Source organism: Pristis pectinata, chromosome 3, assembly GCF_009764475.1.
Source record: "Pristis pectinata isolate sPriPec2 chromosome 3, sPriPec2.1.pri, whole genome shotgun sequence".
NCBI classification, from domain to species: Eukaryota; Metazoa; Chordata; class Chondrichthyes; order Rhinopristiformes; family Pristidae; genus Pristis; species Pristis pectinata.
Genome location: NC_067407.1, coordinates 81,269,765 through 81,292,220, shown reverse-complemented (window position 1 = coordinate 81,292,220; position 22,456 = coordinate 81,269,765). Strand labels below are relative to the sequence as shown.

The 22,456-nt window shown below is 43.2% G+C and overlaps 1 protein-coding gene across 1 annotated transcript in view; it reads right to left on the bottom strand.

Annotated features, from left to right (window-relative positions):
• Window positions 1–22,456, bottom strand: part of slc24a3 (solute carrier family 24 member 3) — a 299,931-nt gene that overhangs the window by 245,815 nt on the left and 31,660 nt on the right. The window contains exon 2 of the mRNA XM_052012278.1: window positions 20,410–20,541. Coding sequence (XP_051868238.1) covers window positions 20,410–20,541 — 132 coding nt within the window. The remainder of the gene's footprint in view (window positions 1–20,409; window positions 20,542–22,456) is intronic.

Below are 22,456 nucleotides of genomic sequence, written 5' to 3'. Positions count from 1 at the left end.
CCTGCCTGCAGTCCCTTGCAAGTTGCGAATGGCAATTGATGTCAGGTCAAATGTTAATCTAAAATCCCAGGTTATTAGATTTTTTTTAGGCAAAAGGATTAAGGGATATGAGGAGAATATGGGCTCATGGAGTTAGGTCATAATATAGGTTTGAGGGGATAAAACACTCACTGTCATTGCTATGTTGCTAAAGCCAGCTTGCTGATGGAAAATCTTATAAACCAGGCACAGTTACCAACCTGCTGCAAAGACCAGAAACACTGGAGTATTGAAATGGTGGAAATAGGCCCATAGAAATGTCAAATCCTCACCTTTGTAAAGGAAGTACATACTTTTTTTTGAAGTGCCAGTTTGTGAAAATAGGCACACATGTGAAAGGTGGCGTGTTGGTGTTAGATTGACCTTGCTGATTTCTCCTGAGAAGTCACGGTTCTGCTAGAAGAGTGCCTACAGATGTTTATCACATGGAATGTTTTCAGATGCAATTTCCTCTGAGGAAGTAGCAATTTTCTTCTATAACAGCAGATGTCCAGCATAGCCTCAAAAAAACCCACAAAGAAACAGGAGTAGGGCATTCTGCTGCTCAAATCTCTTCCACGTCAATAAAATTATAGCTGATGTGTATCTTCATCAATCTGCCTTGGTTCTGTATCCTTAAATAACCTTGCCCAGCAAAATCTACCAATATTAGACTGTGGAAGAGCTTTCCCCAGAACTGACACTCTGCATGAACAAGTGTTTACAAGGTTCTTTCCTGAAAAGCCCAGCTATGAAGTGTTCAAAACCTCCATGCCAGGGGAAAAAAGTTTCTCTCTAACTACTCCATCAATTCCTTTCAACATCCTAAACGTCGCCAGGAAATTTACAGAATCTAGTTTACGTAATCTCACTTTTTAACCCGATCCTTGGAATTCGGGTGATATTTTGGTGATATGCACTACATTCCTTCCGAGGACTAAAGGTGAGCCACAAAGGAACAGGACACAAAACTAAAGATGTGATGTAAAACTGTAGCTTGCTTGTCATCGCTTCTATTGATTTTTTTTTGTATATAACAGATTTTAATTTATACGTAGTTGCCCACATCTAATTATACCTCCACATGTTTTTTTTCCAATCATGAAAAAACACTCAGAACTATCCTCTTTTGGTCTAAAGTACAGCGCTTACACTAACCCATTTTTGAAATCCATTTGCCATAACTTTATCTACTCACTTAATTGACCAATGTCTCTTGGTAACTTTATGCACTTGCCACATTAATTACGAAGCCACCATTCCTCTGGATCACCCAAAAACTAGGATATACATCAACACACAGAACATGGAATGGTACACCACAGGAGCAGGCCCATGATATCTGTGCAGACTATGATCAACACACAAAAAGCTGAAGTAACTCAGCAGGTCAGGAAGCATCTATGGAGGGAAATGGACAGTCAACGTTTCTGATCAAGACCCTTCATCTGGACTATGAAAGCAATTTAAACTGCACATCTGCCTGCACATAGTCTATCTCCCTCCATTCCCTGCCTGTTCATATGACTATCTAAAGGCCTCTTAAACATTGCTATCCTATCCCCTGGCAGCATACCTGAAGCACCTACCACTCGCTGTGTATAAAAATTGCCTCACAAATCTCCTTTCCCACCCTGGGAAAAAGACTATCTACCTTTTCTATACCTGTCATAATTTCATATACTTCTATCAGGTTGCCCCTCAGCCTCCGATGCTCCAGAGAAAACGATCCAAGTTTGTCCAACCTTTCCTTATAACTAATATTCTCTAATCCAGGCAAGATAGTTCTTTTCTTTATTAGCTAAGACATTAATAAACATACCAAGTAACTGTGACCTCTATGCAGATGCTGTGAGACACTATTAGCCACTTCCTGCTGAGTACATTTTTCATTCATGGGCCAACATCGACCACCAAACTCGAAGAACCCTGAAGAAGGAGGATATGCAGTGACTTCATGAACCATTGCATTATGTACTGTTAAGTGCTCCCATAGGTTTTTTTTGGTTTTTGGTTTGGCAACAATGAAGGAACTGTGATACACTTCCAAGAAAATATTAATCTTGGAGGAGAACCTGCAAGTGACCGTGTCCCATGCATCTGTTGTCCTTCCAAAAGGTAGAGGTTACAGGTTCGGGAGGTGCTGTGAACTTAGCCTTGATGAGTAACTGTGGTGAATTTCGTAACTGGTGCACACCAGCAGTAGAGAAAAGAGCTATTTAAAGTCACATATGGGGAAGCAAACAAGTGCGCTGCTTTGAACGGGATGGTGTCAACCTTCTTCAGCCTTGTTGGAGCTGCACTCATGCAACCAAGTGGGGAGTACTCTATTACGCTCCTGATGTGCCTTGTAGATGATGGTAAGCCTTTGTGGAGTCAGGAATGAGTCACTCCGCAAGATACACAGCCTGTCTGACCTATGCTTGCCACCACAACATTTATAGTGCTGGTCCAAGAAGGTTTCTGGTTAGTGGTTGCCCCTGGGTATTGATGGTGTGAGATTTACAATAGAAAGCTACTAAATTTCAAAGGGAGGTACTTCAACATATTTGTTTGGAGTTACCCTCTTTAACCATTGCATTAAATGCTTGAAGTACTGCTATGTTTCTCTTTGGTAGTTTCCTAGGTTTTTGGTCCAGCAATGATGAAGGAACAATGATACTCGTGTGATGTGAAACTCTTGAACAGACCTCTTGTATGTTAAAGATGAACTCTTGACCTCACAATCTACCTTGTCAAGGCCCTTGCACCTTATTGTCTACCTGCTCTGCACCTTCTCTGTAATTATAACACTATATTCTGCATTCTGTTATTGCTTTTCCCTTGTACCACCTCAAAGTACTTATGTTTGAAATGATCTGCATGGATGGCTTGCAAGACTCAATTTTTCACTGTATCTCAGTACACGTGACAATAATAAACCAATACCCCGGGTACAAATGCTCCATGGGTCTTTCTGGATGCAGGCAATGACTACTTCACTTTCTGAGGAATTGTGTATGGAACTGAATACAGTGCAATAATTCCCTATCAAGGAGGGAAAGTCAATGATGAAGCAGCTGGAGGTGGTTTGCTCTAAGACTCCGCCCTGAAGACCACCTGCAACAATGTCCTGGGGCTGAGTGATAACCTTCCAATAATCACAACCATCTTCTATAGTGCAAAGTACAGCTCTATTATGAATATACCCATAATCCCTATTCTCAGTCATGCATTGCTTAACCTGCTTCCTAACCAGATCAATTATTTGTCCTCAATTCCATCAGCTTTAGCTTTAATTAACTGTCCTAATAATAGATCCTTCTTTTTCCATACGTCTATTTAAACAATGTGCATGAACGTTCCCCTTCTCCTACTTTGTCACATTCTCCAACAAATGTAATTACGTTCATTCGACACGACCAATCCTTCACAAACCCATGTTAACTCTCATTGATCAGTTCTGGTCCTCAGTTACTGTATTACAGATAGATCCACTATAACTTGTCTCCATAACGCAAATTGATGGATTAGGGAACACTATTTGTATTACAGAGGCCACACTGGTTATAGCACGATAACCTGGGAAAACCTGTTTAACTCTGCGCTTTGAGGGCAACTACAGCCTGTTCTGCTATAACGTGACTTTCTATAACACTAAGTTTCTCAGGAGCGTGACTATCATGTTATAGTGGAACTACTTGTACTAATTACAGACTCTCGCAACTTCCCTAAAATGGATACAGGCCTACAGTTACATTCCTCTCACCTCTCTTAAATATCTAAGCTACATTTGCAATTTTTCAGTGCTAAGAGTCAATTTCTGAATGAAGCCTTAAAAGATTTTGTATAGAGCATTTACAATAGCTTTGTCCATGTGCTTTAAAACCACACCGTGGAAGCCATCAGATTCTGTCAATATAAATTTTTAACACTTCTCTTCATTTAGTTCCAGTTCTTGCTTAATCATTTCCTCTGCAACAAATACTGACATAAAATAATTCACAGAACCACAGAAGGCAGTTAAGCCCATCGAATCCACACTGGGCTATGCAAGAGCAATCCGGCCTGTCCCACAGCCCTGACCTCCATAGCTCTGCATATTTTTTCCCTTTCATGTTCTGATCCCTCTTAATATAACATGCCTCCGCCATTTCAGATTCTAACCACTCACTGCAAAACAAAAAATTTTCTCCTGTCACATTTAGTTCATAAAGCAGCAGCAGAAAAGGTTACATAACTTCATGAGCTGTAAGAAGGCCATCCAGGCCCTCTGTGGGTGGGGCTTTAGCACCCACTGCCCATAGCCAGGTCACAACTTGCAGACTGCTCTGCCTGACAGTGCTACTTACACTGGCTGGAGATCAGGAGCTCTTTGGCCACCGAAGCTTAAGTGTGACCCTGGACATTCCAAGAGGGACGATCGCAAGGTACGGGTCTGGTCAATCACAATCCAGCCCGATGTACAATGTTCTGAAGTGTGTCACTACAAGTTCTTCAACCACTGCATGGGTCTCCATGAAGTGAATCAGATCCCATCTGGAACCTAAATTACTGATGCACATAGTAAATGCTATTAATTGACACAGTCCCTTTGGGCTTTACTCCAATGTATTGCAGTTAAAAAGCTGCACAAATGTTAATGCCTGAACTTTCACATTGTATTCTATGTACGAAAGGTTGTCAGCACAAAATATATTGCATTAATGTCATCAGAAATGCACACTATTTCAAATCTTTCATGCAGTCATTTGACTGTTTAAAAATGGTGCAAAAGAATGTGTCCACAATGGCATTAAAGAGGGAATTAAACACAGAAAAAATACAAATGTGTATGATGAATCTAAATAGATAATCCAAGTACAGAAGCAACACCAACAATTTAAACTATGGATTTGACAATTGTCTTAACGATAGAACACTTACAACTACTACTAACCCTTTTGAAACAGAGTTGAACACAAAGACAACTATAAGATAACCAAGTGGCAGTAATGCCTGAGCCACAAAGAATTTGGTTTCATCCCTGTGTCCAAGGCAGGTGTTGTTGCTGGCCTAAGCCATGTCATGGTACTGAAGCCAAAAGCTTCCACTCAGAAAGGCAAAAGGAAAGTTGTCTCATCTCCAGAGCAATCAAAGGATAGATCAGGACCACAATGGAAAAAAACCCTCTTAATTCTATTTGGCACCAGCTGACTAGCAGAGAGAGAATAGAGAACAAGAGGCAACTCCAATTGTTCTGACAATGGTAAGCCAAATCACTCTAACCACTTCTGGTTCATTTTTCTTCTAATCCCAAGCTGGGACTGGACTGCACCCACTCTGACCTTCTGGCAGTATCCTGTGGATTGTGAAGCCCAATTTCTGGACCTTTTCCCAGCCAGGAATTTCGTCTCACTCGTTACTCTTGTGCTTGCTGACCTACTTTGGCTCCCAGTTAAGCATTGCTTTCAAATCCCTCCTCTTCCCTGCCTAACTCTGAGAACTCCCCATCCCATTCATCCTTCACACAGTCTGCATTCCACTAAGTGAACTCCTGCTCATTCCAAATTGAGCTGCCCTACACATTAGCCTCTCGAGCTGACTTCCCCCATCCAATGGAGCAAAGCTGTTTTTAGCTTGGCCTCAGCGCCACGTTCCTGTCTGTTCCCCACAGCCCTCCACTCACTATAGTTCAAATATCTATCTCGCCCTTGAAGATATTCAATGATTCTGCCTCCACAGTTCCCTGGGGTTAAGAATTCCAATGATTCATGACCCACTGAGAGAAGAATTTCCTCATCTCCAGCTTAAATAGGTGACCCCTCATTCTGAAACACCTCTGGGCTTTAGAGGGGAAACACTCTCTCTGCACTGTAGTAGGGTTTTCACAGAGTGGTCACGGCAACAGCCATCATCCCTCCCTCCCCTGAGGCCAACTGCGTGGTCATAGCCAATCATGGTGCCACCTCACCCCTGCCCTTTGCTGCTCCTCCCAACCATGGAGGAAGCCAAAGGCATGGGGGGGGGGAGGTTGTCATCCTGCACCCAGTGGACAGGGAGGGTGCAATATCAATGGCATAAACCACAAATTCGGTGCAGGCCGCCAATTGGCCAGCAAATTCAGCACAGCTTACCCACTGAGCTCTGGCAGAAACAACCCAAAATGGGTAGAGGAGCACTGTCCCTGTGCTTACAATCGAAATCCCAGTGTATTACTGCAATCGGGCCATCTTTGCAGAGCACCGCAGACCAGACCCCACCACTGGGCAATTGCACCAGGTGAACCCAGGTTGACCCTCTTTGCACCTTCCAAACACTCCCCTCCCCCTCCCCCGCCCCCCCCCCCCCCCACCATTCTGCAGCACACCAGAGTTTAAGCAGACACTTGTCCCTCCACAACCAGATCTCCTATAGATCCAAGCCCGCCGTAAACCAACATCACCCACAGGGTGCAAATCACCCCTGCGATATATAATGCAGGAGATGGGTGCTCTGCACAATGAAAGATCCCTGGTCCAAAATTCGGGCAAGGCTGTCTCACCAGTGGCATAAGAAGCCAGAGTTCTCCCAAGTCAGGGCTCTGAGTGCCGTCCCAGACCTCAGGGACAGGTGGTCCACTCCCCTGAGGTCACATCATCAAAACAAAGGGAGCTCCAAGGCTTGGCTGCAGGTCGCACAAGATTGTTTTGACTCGCGAGCCAACTTCACGTCTCGCTGAGGGTGGAGTATGGAACTTCCAACATAGCCGGGCAAGCCTCCAAGGGTGGGGAATGTTACCTCTCATCTTCCCACGATTGAAAATGCCCAAAGCTGACGTTTCCTCATCCTTCACATCTACTTCCACTATTTCTACACTCCTCGGGTATCTCATTGGTGCTCTGGGTTTACATTTGGATGTGAACTGCTTCATTATCTGAGGAGTCACAAATGTCACTGAACATTGTGCAATCATCAGCAGACATCCCTGCTTCTGACCTTACAACTGAAGGAAGGTCATTGACGAAGCAGCTGAAGATGGTTGGGTCCAGGACACTACCCTGAGGAACTCCTGCAGAGGTAACCTGTGGCTGAGCGAATGGAGCTCCAGCCACCCCAACCATCTTCCTCTGTGCAGTGATTCCAACCCCTCAATTCCCATCGACCCCAGTTTAGCCAGGGCTCCTTGATGCCATCCTCAATCAAATGCTACCTCGATGTCAAGGGCAGATACTCTCACTTCACCCCTGGAGTTCTGCTCTTTTGTCCATGTTTGGAACAAGGCTTCAATGAAGTCTGGAGCCGAGTGACTTTGGTGGAACCCAGACTGAGCTTCTGCGAGCAGGTTGTTACGAAGCAAGTGCCGCTCGATAGCACCATTGATTATCCCTTCCGTCACTTTGTTGATGATCGAGAGTACACTAATGGGGCGGTAACTGAGAGTGCTGCACTGCCACAGGTGTTGTACTTCAATGGAGACATTAAACCAGGATTTCACAGTGGGCACAAATGCTCCCTCGGCACCATTTCAAAGAACAGTGTCCTAACCAACATCTCCCTCTCAACCATTCTTTATCTGGTCACCGTTACATTACTGTGTTGTACTGCTTCTGGTAAGTTGACAGATTACAATGATGGGCAGTCCACTGCAGTGGGACAACAGAAGGACTGAAAATCACAATGCAGATCCTAACCTAACCATGAGCCAGCCCATTTTAGATCCACTCATCTATAGTATTCACAACTTGCTTTAAATCTCTATTTGCATCTAGCCCAACTGGGGTTATGATACCTTCTATCATTTTGTAGATGTGTCTTACTGACAGTATAGACTCTGTCAACTTCATATTGAATGTCCAAAAATATTGGAGCTGTCAACCCAAAACACAGACAATGCATTTTAAATATAACAGTTAAAACTGAAGCAATTGCTGTCATGGTTATTAAAGTGCAAGGGTTTTTAAGATTATTTATTTGCAATTATCTGAAGATATATAATAAAATGTTTGAGTATCCCATGCATAGCTCAATAACAAAACAATATAGAAATCTGAAATGTTGCTTGGAGGTTAGGTTTAGCTTAAAAATGCGTACTACATTCTTAGTTTTTTTCCTAAAATTTCCCATAGAAGGCCCTTCATAACATCAAGGTGGCCTAATTTTAATTTTCCCCATTGAAAACTGACAAGATTTTTTCCAATCTATTTTTGAGGTACCAAATATTAACAAGACCAGCTATGATTTAAATATATCCAAGAGAAAGAAACAAAATTAGGGAGATACCAAAGAAATGCCTAAAATACTATTATAGAGATTGTTTACAATGACCAAGGAATCTTTTTTTTTGGGATGCTTCTGGTGAAATGGGAAGAACTTTCTTCATTAATATACTTCTGGCTAAAAGAAAAAAATCTAAAAGATTGTAAACTTATGATCTGGGATGAATGTACAATGGCTCAAAAAGCAGCCAATGAAGATTGAACATTGGAAGATCACAGGCACCACGATAAATTAATGGGAGGTGTTACTACAGTGTTAGCTGGAGATTTTCATCAAATGCTACCAGTAATTCCACAAGATAAGAAAAAAGATGAATTGAAAGCCTGTACTAAAAAATCATATATTTCAGAAAATGTTAAACAATTATACTTGAAAACCAATATGTGAGCATATTTAACGGGCAATCCATCTGTGAGAGTGTTTACTTTCAATTTCCTCAAATTAGGAAATAGGGAACTTAAACACAAAGACTCAACAGGTATGATTTCAATGGAAAACTTGGGCCATATTGTTGCATCACTTCATGACCTGATGCAAGCAGTTTTCCCCAAATGTCACTCAACACTATCTGAATCACCAATGGTTGCGTGAATGAGAAAGTTTAGCACCAAAAATGATGTAGCACAGTCCATGAATAAAGACCTCCTTTCAAAGCTTCCCAGACAACTTGTACGATATAAATCTACTGATGGTGTGACAGACATTGATGAGCATATACATTTTCCTATTGAATTTTTAAACTCCTGTCACCACCTGGTGTGCTATCACATAATCTGGAACTGAAACGAGCTCCAAACATGCTATTTAGGAATTTGGATCCATCAACACTATGCAACGGCACACGATTATTAGTTCATAAATTACTACCATGTACAATTGAGGCTACAATGGTAAAGCTGTTGGGGAAAATGTCTTCATTCCTCAGATACCAATTATCCCATCTGATCTACCTTTTCAATTCAAGCGACTTCAGTTCCCTGTTCAATGTAGTTCTGCCACAAGTAGTAACAAGGTACAAGGACAATCTCTAGAAGTAGTTGGCCTTAATCTTGAAATTCAATGCTTTTCCCATGGTCAGCTATATGTTGGTTGCTCCAGAGCTGAAGATAAAATAATCTATACATTTTTACACCAGATTCCAAAGAAAAAAGTATCATGAACTCTGAAGCACTTTGACATTGAAATAAGGTAAATTTACACATTGTGTATAGGTACATTTGTACTTAAACAAAACTATATTAAATGTAACTTTTGTATACATATTTATTTTCATTGTGTATGTTCTGATTGGTAAATTTAGTTAGACTACATAATTTTAACCTCCGAGTCATGTTATTCATGGAACACTTATATATTTAATTTAGATTTTGTTTCATTTGCACGAAGCATTATAAAACCCAGTTGCATGGAAATAAACGTAAATGCCATGATTGTCAGCATAATAACCTGAGCAATGATAGGTATAGCAGCGAGTAAGAAATAAGCCACGGTGGAGTGATTGGTACTAAATGTATGTTTCAGCACCACGTCCCTGTACCTTCAATTGTTATCACTGGTAGGCATTCCATTAAGGAACATTTTGAAGCACAATTAGTCCTGTGTTGCAAGTTTTGTTAGTCATGGACTCTCTGATCTCTGTTAGATATTTCTTTTGCTAAAATCAGGTTACAACAGCTGATTTCTCCTTTTATTATCAGTACTCATTCTGCTTTTATACATGATCCTCGATGCCTGCCCAGTGCCTGAGAACGAGAGGGGACATGAGGAGTATAGACAGGGTAGACTGCAGAAAGTTTTCCCTTTATCAGAGGTGAATAAAACTAGGGGACACAGATTTAGGGTAAGGGACAAGAAATCTAAAGGGGATCTGAGTGGGACCTTTTTCACCCAGAGAGTGGTGAGTGCCTGGCATACACTGCCAGAGAGAGTGGCGGAAGCAGAGTCACCAACAGCATTTAAGAAGCCTTGAGACGAGCACTGAAATCGGTCAGGCATAGAGAGCTATAGGCCAAGTGCTGGAAGATGGGATTAATACAGATGACTGACCATAGGTCAGCATGAACGTGGTGGGCTAAGTAGCCTGTTTATGTGCTGCATGACTAACATTAGTCACTGTTTTCAAAAGAATAGCTTTAAGGGCATTGAAAAGGCTGCCCTTGCCCACCATCACAACATTCCATAGGGGTACCATTGAGAGTGTCCTGACCAGCTGCATCTCTGCCTGGTACAGTAACTGTAACACCTCAGACCGCAAGACTCTGCAGAGAATTGCCAGCACAGCTGGAAAGATCATTGGAGTACCTCTTCCCTCCATCCTGGACATCTACAACACACGATGCACCCACGAGGTCTGCAGAATCATAGATGACCCCTCTCATCCCTCCCACGATCTATTTGTCCCACTGCTGTCTGGCAAGCGGTACCGGAGCATCCGGGCCAGAACTACTAGACTGTACAACAGATTTTTCCCCCAGGCTGTCAGGCTCCTGAATACCCTGGAGGCAGTTTCAGACAAATGCCGCGTCAAAAGTCCTGGTTTGCACAATGGTGTATAGGAACTTTGGCTGCTGCTGAACATGTTTATACATTTAGTGCAACACACTGAGTTCTGTATTTTCTTCGTCCAACTCGGTTTTGCACTAACCCTGCACTAATTTGTATCCTGTATATACCGTTTTTTGCACTATTTGTACTTGCACAATTTTTCTGCCTGCGTTTATTGTATGTCCTCTGTTGTGTGAGTCTGGGGGAAACGACATTTCGTCCCTCCATGTGTTTTGTAGCATTTGGGTGAAGGACAATAAAGTATAACTTGAACTTGAAAGTAAAGCTGCTGTTTTGTGAACTTGGAAAAATACCTGAAAGCTCACTACTAACAGAAGTTACAGAAAGCCACAAAGTTTACACCACAGAAAGAGGCCATTCAGCCCAAAGTGTAGGTGCTGGTTGAGAAAGAGCTACCAGCCTAACCTCACTTTCCACCCATGGCCCTCCATGTCACTGTTCTTCAAATACACATCCGTGTAACATTCACAAATGCTGGGGGTTTCTGCCTCCAGTTTATCATACCTCCGCATGATAATAAACCTTTGCATCTCCCCTCTACTCCATCTACAAGTCCTTTAATTCTACACCTCCTGGTTTTTGACCCCCTTTTAAGAGAAACACGAAATGGAAGATGCTCAGAGGAGACTTAGTTGAAGAGTATTAAATAATAGAAGACAGAGATAGAACAAGGAGCAGGAAGAACCAGTTTCCTTTAGTAGAGGAGTGAAAACCCAGAGGACATAGATTTAAAATTATTGGTAGAAGGATTAGAGGGGAGATGAGGAAAGATTTTTTTTTCAGCCGGAGGGTGATAGGGGTCTGGAGCTCACTGCCTGAAAGGATGTTGGAGGCAGAACCCCTCATCGCATTTAAACAGTACTTGGATGTGTACTTGGTGGGCAGTGATCTGCAGGGCCACAGGCCAAGTGCTGGAATTATGCTGGGTAGCTTTTTGTTTGTTCATTACAGATGCAAATTGCCTCCTGTTTCCTAAATTTTCTATGATTCTATGCAAATTTTGATAGCGGTTAACTCTCAGAAATGTTTGAAGTTCCAGAAAACCGGGCACTTTCCCTCCCACCCTCAAATCTGTTCAGTTGAAAGCACTGACTAATAATTGTGGAAAATGACTAGTGACCAGACCAGTGGACTCGCAAGTGGCTCAGTGGTAGGAAGCAGAGAGTAGCAGCTGAAGGTGGTTTCTCAGATTGGAGGCCTGTGACTAGTGGTGTGCCACAGGGGTCGACGCTAGGACCTTTGTTGTTCGTTATTTGGATGTGAATGTACATGGCACGGTAAGTAAGTCAGTGGATGACACTAAAATAGGTGGTACTGTGGACAGTGAAGGTGGTTATCAAAAATTATAAGGGAATTTTGATCAGCTAGGTAAGTGGGCTGAACATTGGCAAATGGCTTTCAATTTGGATGTGCAAAGTGTTGCACTTTGGAAAGTCAAACCAGGGTAGGACTTTTACAGTAAATGGTCAGGCCCTGGGGAGTGTTGTGGAACAGGGGACCTAGGAATACGTCTGCTGAAAGCTGCATCACAGGTAGACAGGTGGTGAAGGCGGCTTTTGGCACACTGGCCTTCATCATTCAGGGCACTGAGTATAGGAGTTGGGACATTATATTGCAGTTGTACAAGACGTTGGTGAAATTGCACTTGGATTCTGTGTACAGTTTTAGTCAACCTGTTATAGGAAAGACACCATTAAAGTGGAAAGAGTGCAGAGAAGACTTACAAGGATGCTGCCAGGACTCGAGGTCCTGAGTTATAGGGAGAGGTTGGGACAGCTAGGACTTTATTCCTTGGAATGTAGGTGATTGAGGGGTGACCTTATAGAGGTGTATAAAATAATGACGGGTCATAGGGTGAATGCACGTAGTCTTTTTCCCAGGGAAGGGGAACTAAAAACTAGAGAGCATAAGTTTAAGGTGAGAGGTGAAAAATTTAAAAGGGACCCGAGGGGCAACTTCTTCACACAGAGGGTGGTGGGTATATGGAACAAGCTGCCAGAGGAAGTGGCTGAGGCAAGTACAATTACAACATTTAAAAGACATTTGGATAAGCACATGGATAACAGGGGTTTAGAGGGATATGGGCTAAATGCGTGCAAATGGGACTAGCTTGGTGGGTTAGGACCTGTTTCCATGCTGTATGACTCCACAACTCTATGACTAGTACTTGAGCACCATTAGCCCTCGGGAGTTTAGAAATCATTTGTAAATGCAGACTGCTGTAAGTGAATACTAATAATGAAAGGAAAAAAGAGATATTTTAACCAGAATTTAACAAAAGAAGTTACGCTGGCGGTTAGAGAGAACCCAAGATAATACACTGTAAACAGGAACTTGCAGCAGCAGTTTCATTTTGAGGTCACACTTCCTTACTCAGATAACTAAGTCCAAGAAGTAAGTGTGAACTAAGTTTTAGCTTTGAGCTTGTTCACTTACTGGAAGGTTAAACTTGAAAACTATGAGATTTCCTTTCTAATGGGGCACTTTCTGCCTTCATAAACCAAGGACCACCATTACATTAAGACCAGGTGTCTGCAGGATCACAAAGTAATTGAGCTCAAAAAATTCTACTGATTCAAGGCAGCTCAGACCACAATGCAGCTAACACAGCCTGTACCTTCCTTGTCAGCATCACATGGTTTGCAGATTGTTGCCAAGTCCCCAATACCGCTAACATGCACTTTCTTTGACAGACCTGATGTCACCACACAAGGGATTTGTTTCCTCTCCTCTATAATGCTCTAAAGCAGTCAAAATTAAACTGAGTGCTTTACTATTTCTGGCACGTTTCATTGTGATGAAGCAAATTACTTCACTCTTGGCTCACTGACCTCCCGCTGACACTTGGTCAAGTGATTTTAAATTCTCATCCTTACTTGTGAGTTCCTCTGTGACCTCTCCTCCTGTCTATCCCAGTGACCTCCTCCGACCCATAACCTTCTGAGATTTCTAGCCTCTTGACATGCCTGAATTCGATCGCTCCACCTCTGGCAGCGATGTCCTCAGCTGCCAATCTCTGCAATTCCCTCGCCGAACCTCTTCTACCTCATTTCCCTCCCTTAGAACATTCTAAACTATCCAGCCCTTCCATTAAGCTTTTGGTTATGGATATCTCCTTTTGTCTTATGTACCAAATTTGGTTTGTTGAAGCTCCTGTGAAGCACCAAGGGACTGTTTATCTCAGTGTTATCATACTCTTGAACAAACTTCTTGCAAGCCAAAAGATGAACTCTTGATCTCTCAATCTACCTCGTCGGGACCCTTGCACATTAGTTGTCTACCTGCACTGCACTTGCTCTGTAACGGTAACGCTATACTCTGCATTCTGTTTTTCCTTTTTTACTACCTCGATGTACTTGTGTATGGAATGATCTGTCTGGATGGCACGCAAACAAAAGCTTTTCACTGCATCTTGGTACATTTGACAATAATAAACCAATAATAAACCAATACCACTCCATTTGATGCCTCCTCTGCAGGTTGGACACTCCATCAAGGCTACAGATTCAAGGCTAATCCTTTATCATTTACCATTCATATCCACACACATTCTACCCTCTCTCAGGCAATCCTTTGGGATCAAGGATGGTTTGGTCCCACTATGGTTCTGTATTTGGAGGTCACTGGGGTGCAACGATACAGGACCTGCAGACTCTTCCACAGCTGGGGCAGATGTTTGATAAGGGGGATTGCGGGTCACTTGGGAGGTGATGTGTTCCTTCCATTGTTTATGCTGAGTTTCCTGCATACTTCTGATGAAGAGAATTGGGGATCTTGGTATTTTTCCAAACGTCATACAGCACAGAAACAGGCCCTTCGGCCCACCATTTCCATGCCAATCATCAAGGACACCATCAAACAGCACTTGGTCCATCACCTTCTATGCCTTAGCAATTCAAGTACTCATCTAGATAATTTCTTAAATGTTGTTGGAGTATCTACCTCCACCACCTCATGCAGTACGTTCTGGATCACAACCATCCTCTAGGTGAGAATCTTTCTTGCCCAAGCCCCTCTAACCCCTTATCTAAAGCCGAGGCCCTCTAGTTTTATACAGCTCCATTAAGGGGAACGGTTTCTCACTATTCACCCTGTCTGTACCCCTCATAATTTTATATACCTCTATGAGATTCCCCCCTCAGTCTTATCCATTCCAATGGAAACAAACCCAGCCTATCCAGTCTCTCCTCATGACTGAACCATTCCATCCCAGGCAACTTCCTGGTAAATCTCCTCTGCACCCTCTCCAGTGCTCCTTCTCCATTTTGAACCACCATGGGTCAGGGATTCTTCACTCATCCCGCAGACATTTCGTTTGTCCCACCTGATAATCTCTTGCCATTACAAAACTCAGAATAGAGCATCCATTTCTGGAATCTGATGTCAGGCGTGTTCCATCCCTGAATTCAATCGCTCCACCTATGGCAAACAAGGTGCCCTACCCGTTGGAACTGACTGAGTGTAACCCCAGTGAACAACCACAGCCTCCAAACCCACGACCATGAACCTTCTCAATGAGATTGTGAACAATATCAGCTGCTTCCCATATCTTGGAATCCAACTCTCAGCAAAGACTGACATCATGATGAAAATCGGTTTGTGCAACAGAGGAAGAATTTCCCAGGGCAGCCACATTTGAGAAGGATACTTCACAACCCCTCTCGATCGGCAGCGTGAAAAACACCCATGCATACTGATTGGTGTCCCCCTCCTGCATTTCTTGAAGACAGTCACAATTATAGCATTTCTAAGGTCTCCTGGCATGTGTTCCAGCTGTTGGAGATGAGGCGGTGAATTTGTGTCTGAGATTCCCCTTGTCACATTTTAGAATTTCAATAGGGATTCCGTCCTTTCCCAAGGCCTTGCTGCCTTTCAGCTGGCCCTTCCAAGTTCATGTTGACCTGGGCAGCCATCCAGCTGGACCAGGTAGTTGCTGTTGGATGGAATTAAGGGAGCTCGTGTCAAGGGTAGAGTCCCAGTTGACAAGTGCTTTAAAGTGCTCCTACCAGCATTAACTACCTTCCTGCCATCGACAGATTCACCTCCATTTCCAGCTTTCAGCGGGGTGGGGTCTTTGGGTGTTTGGGCCACAGGTCGCCTGCCTCAACAGTGCTGAAGAATCCACGGGTATCATGGCCATCGGCGCATTGCTGGATCTTCTGCTTTGTCTCGCTCCCCCCGCGCGCCCCCCCCCCCCCATTACCCAGTTTCAGTGCCCTCCCCCAGCTGGTTCCATGTGCCTGTCACCCCACACTACACCTTCTCCTTTCCTCTCCTCCATCTGCCCATCAACCCTCCCTTATCTGATTCCACGTCACCTTCCTTATCCGATTCCAGCATCTGCAGCCTCTTGTGCCGCCACTTATCACCTTCCAGCCTCCGTTTCTACCTCCACCTGGCTCCACCTGCCCCCTTTTTTCTCTCTCCTTATCCGTCCCTACCTGTGACAAACTGGCCACCGTCTCCCAACTCCACCCAAGTTCCCAACTCAAGGTTGCCACGTAGGTCGATAGGGTTATTAAGAAGGCGTATGGAGTGTTAGCTTTCATTAGTCGGGGTATTGAGTTCAAGAGCCGAGAGGTGATGTTGCAGCTCTGTAGAACTCTGGTCAGAGCACACTTGGAGTATTGTGTTCAGTTCTGGTCACCTCATTATAGAAAAGATGTGGAAGCTTTAGAGAGGATGCAGAGGAGATTTACCAGGATGTTGCCTGGGTTGGAGAGCATGTCTTATGAGGATAGGTTGAGCGAGCTAGGGCTTTCCTCTTTGGAGAGGAGGAGGATGAGAGGTGACTTGATAGAGGTGTACAAGATGATAAGAGGCATAGATTGAGTGGACAGTCAGAGACTTTTTCCCAGTGCCACAATGGCTAACATGAGGGGACATAATTTTAAGGTGACTGGAAGAAGGTATAAGGGGGATGTCAGGGGTAAGTTTTTGTTTTACACAGAGAGTGGTGGGTATGTGGAACGCACTGCCTGCAGAGGTTGTGGGGGCAGATACATTAGGGACATTTAAGAGACTCTTAGATAGACACATGAATGAAAGAAAAATAGGGGGCTATGTGGGAGGGAAGGGTGAGATAGATTGCAGCGCAGGATAACATGTCAGCACAACATTGTGGGCCAAAGGGCCTGTACCGTGCTCTACCGTTCTACATGCCCATCATCTCCCGCCTCACCTAGTTCCACCTATTACCTGCCGCCTCTGCCTCACACCTCTCTCTCGTCTCTTTATACTGACTATCTCCACCCCACCCCACCCCACCCCCGCAGGCTCAGTCCTGATGCAGGGTCTCGACCCGACACGTTGACCATCCCTCTGCCTCCACGGACCTGTCGAGTTCCTCCAGCAGCTCATTTTCTGTTGACACCATAATCTAACTGCTGCCGTTGCCTGGATTGGAGGTGTTACCATAAGGCCTTGTGCTGGTCTCTCTGACAAAACAGGATGTTGGTTATGACAAGACCGTGCTCCAAGCATATTGTCAGGGAGGACTCAGTTGGGAATTAGTTTTGCCCACACCTTTCTTGACAAAAATTGATTGTCTTTTCCAACCCTCACATTGACAACACCCAGGGAGGATCAGTTTGTCTCTCTCTAGGAGATGGTCAGGGGTTTCTCAAAGTGGCAGGAGTCCTCCTTGGCCAGTGAATACACACTGATGACTACGGCATGCTGGTTCCAGCTTACAGTGAGCAGGAGGATCAGGACATCCCACTGGGGGGAAACATCTGACACACCAGACCAGCTCACTCTTGCCAGAAAAGCTCAGCCCACGAAGATAGTGTTCCACTTCCAGTTTCCCCTTCAAGTAGGTAGTGTAGCCACTGCCTTGTTCTCTCAACTGGCCATCTCCTGTCATGACATATTCAGGATAATAGTGTCAGTATCAGAGGTCTGAGTTCACAGGATACAAGAGCAGAGCCACACCCAGGTCTGTCACTGTTGGTGTTGTTCCTGAGGAAACAGACGTTCCTGGTCCCAGAACTCATGTTGAGGAGGGGAAGCTGATTAAGCCATGGTCTCTATTGATGCGAGGTGGCTGCTGCACATCAGCTACCACGTGGACTTGACAGAGTGAGGTCACAATCCAGTGGCATGGAGGGTCCAAGACAACTGGAGTCCAAGCTCTGCTACCTGGACATAAATACACACATGTAAGTAGGCACAAACTTTGGTTCAGTCAGCACGGACGTGTAAGTGTGTGATGGTGTGACAGGGTGTGCACATGCACTAACAGGCACCTACGTGTGTGTTTGAATGTCCATACAGCAAGGCCTTGTCTCCATTTATCTTTGACTTCCCCGCCCCACCCTCCCTGGCCACAGAACCAAGACCAGGCAGTAGTTGGTGTGCAAAGGCCATCCCATGTTAAAAGAATTTTCACACAGGCACCTGAAGCTTGGGAAGGTTAGGACCCTCACAGACAACCCCTACAGTGGCAGACGTGAATGTCACTCCACCACCATAGCTCAGAGAAGTTGAACATTCTGCATACAGGTTACTAAAAAGCAAGCAGGGACCCCAACTGATTTTCCTCCATCAGGCAAGTTCCCTGAACCCAACCAAAGTAATTAAGACCCACAAGCTCATTATAAGTCATGGCTCTGTATGATTTTTCCACACCAGACAGTATCCAGGGTAGTGTTCAAATAAATTTGTTATAACCTTAAAATATTACATTTGACTATAATGCTGTTCTTTCACCTTCAACACAATAGGTTCAATAGGCAGATTTATTTCATACTTCTGGAATTTGGGAAATTTATGCCTGTGTGTAGAAGATGCTCCTGAAATCACACCACTCACAGGCACTTTATAAAATAAATAGCTCAACCCAAACAGAAGTTAAGCAGCAAATACCAAGATTATTTATGGGGAAACAATACAAAATTTAAGATTGTATTGAACACTTCACAGCCAGTACATTATAAAAGTACAATCCATTTAGCCATGATGAATAGATATAAGACAGTAGAGGTACAGCAAATAATCAGAGCAACTTCGGTCAAGAAATAAGGCTACTGTACTATGTAAATGCAGGAGAGTATATTCAGAAATCATAGCCATTGGTCCATTGATTTGGGAAACGTAGCTTCTTTGTTATTTTGCGTCAATCTGCAGACACAAGTTGCACTAATTGGACTGGACAAATCGGTTGTTAACCTTCTACTCAGTATGTTCATTTGTTCTCTTCACCCCTGGGGAGATTGACATTGTTTATTATGAAAGACTAGATAACAATTTCACCAAGCGTGCTATTGTTAAGCTGTTGCACAAGTAGCTATGGCCAAGGTTAGTCAACTCACAATAAAGTAAACAGTCAGACCATTTATGGGAGTGATTGATGCTACTGGATAGATGGAAGAACTGAATATAAAATTCTACCTGTGGGCAATTTTCTTGTGAATTGTTGATTCCAAATTCAAAGTATCTAATCTGAATGCAAACATCATTTTAGTCCAAAAAGTCGTATGTGTAGACACAGATGAACTTGTTACAATGTACAACTGTGATTAAATATGAAAACAATTTCACCCTAGATAGGTAGATTTACATCTGAATTTGTGTAAGATGCATCTAAGCAGGCCTTGAATTTAATTTTTGTTATCTCGATTCCAAAGCAGGATTCAAATGAATGGAACTGGCAGTGTCTAGGGGAGTGTGGTAAAAGCTTATAAGAATGATAGAATCATTGAATCGCTGCAAGCCATTTGGCCCACTGCTCATGTGTCAGACTTTCAAAAGAGCTACCCAATTACTTTTACCTTTGAAAACATTTCCTTGTCAACTATGCATCAAATTCTATATTGAGATTCACAGCTGAACTTCCTTCGCTCATTCTGACAGTGCATTCCAGTTCATAACAATTCACTCGGTGGAATCTTATCTTTAAATATCCCCTGTTTTTTTAGCCAAATTATTTTAAATATATCCTGTCCCCTTATCAGTCTTCTGTGAGTGGAATCAGATTCTCCTCATCAAAACTTATCTTCCATGCAAAGGTAGTTCATGGATACCAAAACTAAGAGTGCATTAGGTCAACTGCTGGGCAAGACTGCAGTATCAATTTATACCAATAAAAAGCAGTATCAATTTATACCAATAAAAAGCAGTATCAATTTATACCAATAAAAAATGCAAAGTAACATAACCAATTAGCAATCAGCACCAATTTCCACTTAGTTGTCCCTTCTTGGCTGTACCATCCTTTAAGGAATTCACAATATTTTCTATACAGCTTTCAGCTATTTATCAGTTCCAAACAATCTTACGTGACAACTCTGAAACTGTCTGACAACATCATCCCTTTTTAAAATATTGTTACTTTCTCCCATTTTCCCAACATTTAACAGAATAGGTAATTCAACAGACTTGTCCTGACTTAGTCAACAGTGTGACCGAGAACAGCTCTCCCAATTGTCCCTGCTTCTCAGTGGGAATATGGTCAGCTCCATCTGAGCAATATAGCTGGTAATGGATATTGCAAAGAACCATGTCACCCACCACAAACACAACAGTATTCATATCAAAGGCCACGTAACATTTCAGTATTGCCCAATGAATTCTCCTGCCCATGGAGCAGTGAAGTTGCAATTCCCTTACCAGGTTCTGTACAATTCTTGTACTGAGGCGACGATGCCTTAGCATCTGTGGTGTTCTCACTGATATGCTCCATCAGTCTCCGGCCAAGCCGCTTGTCATGCATCTCCAGAGTGTAACTTGTCACATAGTAGCCTAGGAACAACAGAATAAAGGGTAAATTGAAAAACGCCAATAAGCATTTGATTTTTTTTTTAAAAAGGCATAAAATAAGACTCAAATTTTTGGAGGCAATGTTAGAAAGTCTTCCATCTCTGCTTTCCTCAGATGGAAGGGCCAAGTTCCACTCTTCCTCTACAACCAGCAACAATGCAAGAAGTCCAAAGTGGAAAATTCCAGACTCCTCCTCTTGTAGTTAGGGTTCTCTGCCGAGCCACAAGTATTTGCATGAATGAGTGTCTCTTCAGTCCATCTATCCCACCCTTCCAAACACCCGAAGTTTCACACCACCATGGTTTTTACATGTTCTACAACGTAGACAGGTTTAAGTTTTTGGTCCACACCAACCTCCTCCCAGCTTGCTTCATTTCATTTCTTCCAAAATATCCTTTCATTCATTTCTCTTTCATGTTTATCCAACTTCTCTCTAAATGGATCTCTACTATTCAGCTCAACCACTCCATGTGATACAGAATTTCATTTTTCAATATACTCCAAGCAAATGTTTCTCCTGAATGCCCATCTGTATTTAACAATGAGACTTGTGCTTAATGCCATTAGCTTTGGGCTCCTATAAAAGCATACATATTTTTTATTGTTAATGATTCCCTTTACCATGCTGTTCAGAGGACCATTTAATCATACTTTCTTTGAGGAAGTGTCTCCTGACATCACAACCAAGCTTGGGTTTCATCACGTTGGTATTGTGTGATAAGTTATGCAAACTCTCTCCGAGGCTGCTTTCTAGTTCACTGTGTTCAATGTCCCTTGGTCAGCCAATTCTTGGAGGAGAGAGAAAGAGGAAAAGAGAAGCCACTCGAGATGTTGGGATGTCCAAAGCTCTATAGAAATGAAGGAAGTACTTATCAAAGTCTGGTCACTGTTCAAATATGGGAAAGGCACCAGCAATGCTATGCCCAGATTATCACTTTCAGTGAAATTGGTTGAGAGATGAACATTGGCAAAGACACTAAAGAGAACCCCCCTACTCTGTTACCATGGGCCTTGGTTTAACAACCCATCCAAAAGACAACACCACTGATGACACTGTACCTAATTATCACTGGATTGAAGCATCAGCCTGGATTATATAGACAAGTCTCTGGAGCAGGATTTCAACCCAGAACTTTTTGACTTAAAGCTAAGAGAGCCATCTTTGAACCACAGTTAACACCAGTGCAGCTAACATAGTAAATAAGACACAGAATAACTTCTTATTGAAACAGAGAAAAATGGGAGGGGAGAAGGCTATTTAGTACCAAGCCTGTTCCGTCATTCATGGCTGATCATCCGATTTCAATACCCTGTTCCAACACTCTCTCCAAATCCCTTGATATCTCTGGCCCATAGAAAAATAACCAACTCATTCTTGAATATACTGTATTTCATGATTTGGCTTCAATTGCTTTCCATTGTTGCTACAGTTCATCACTCTCTGAGAAAAGAAATTTTTCCTCATCTCAATCCTAAATGGCTCACCCCATATTCTAAGTGTGTGACCCTTGGTCCTGGACTTCCCTGCCATTGGGAACATCCTTCCTGCATCTAATCTGTCCAGTCCTATTAGAATTTTGTAGGTTTCCATAAGATCTCAGTCTTCTGAACTCCAGTGAACATAAGCCTAAATGACCCAACCTCTCTTTATACCTCAGGCTGGGTATCCCAAGAATCAGCCTGGTGGATCTTCGCTGAGCTCCCTCCACAACAAGAACATCCTTCATTAGATAGGGAGACCAAAACTGCACACAATACTCAAGGTGCAATCTTACCAAGGCTGGGTATAACAGCAAGACATCCCTACTCCTGTGCATGAATCATCTCACTAGGAAGGCCAGCTTAAATGCCTGTTGGACCTGCATGCTTACCTTTAGCGAGTGTGCACCAGAACACC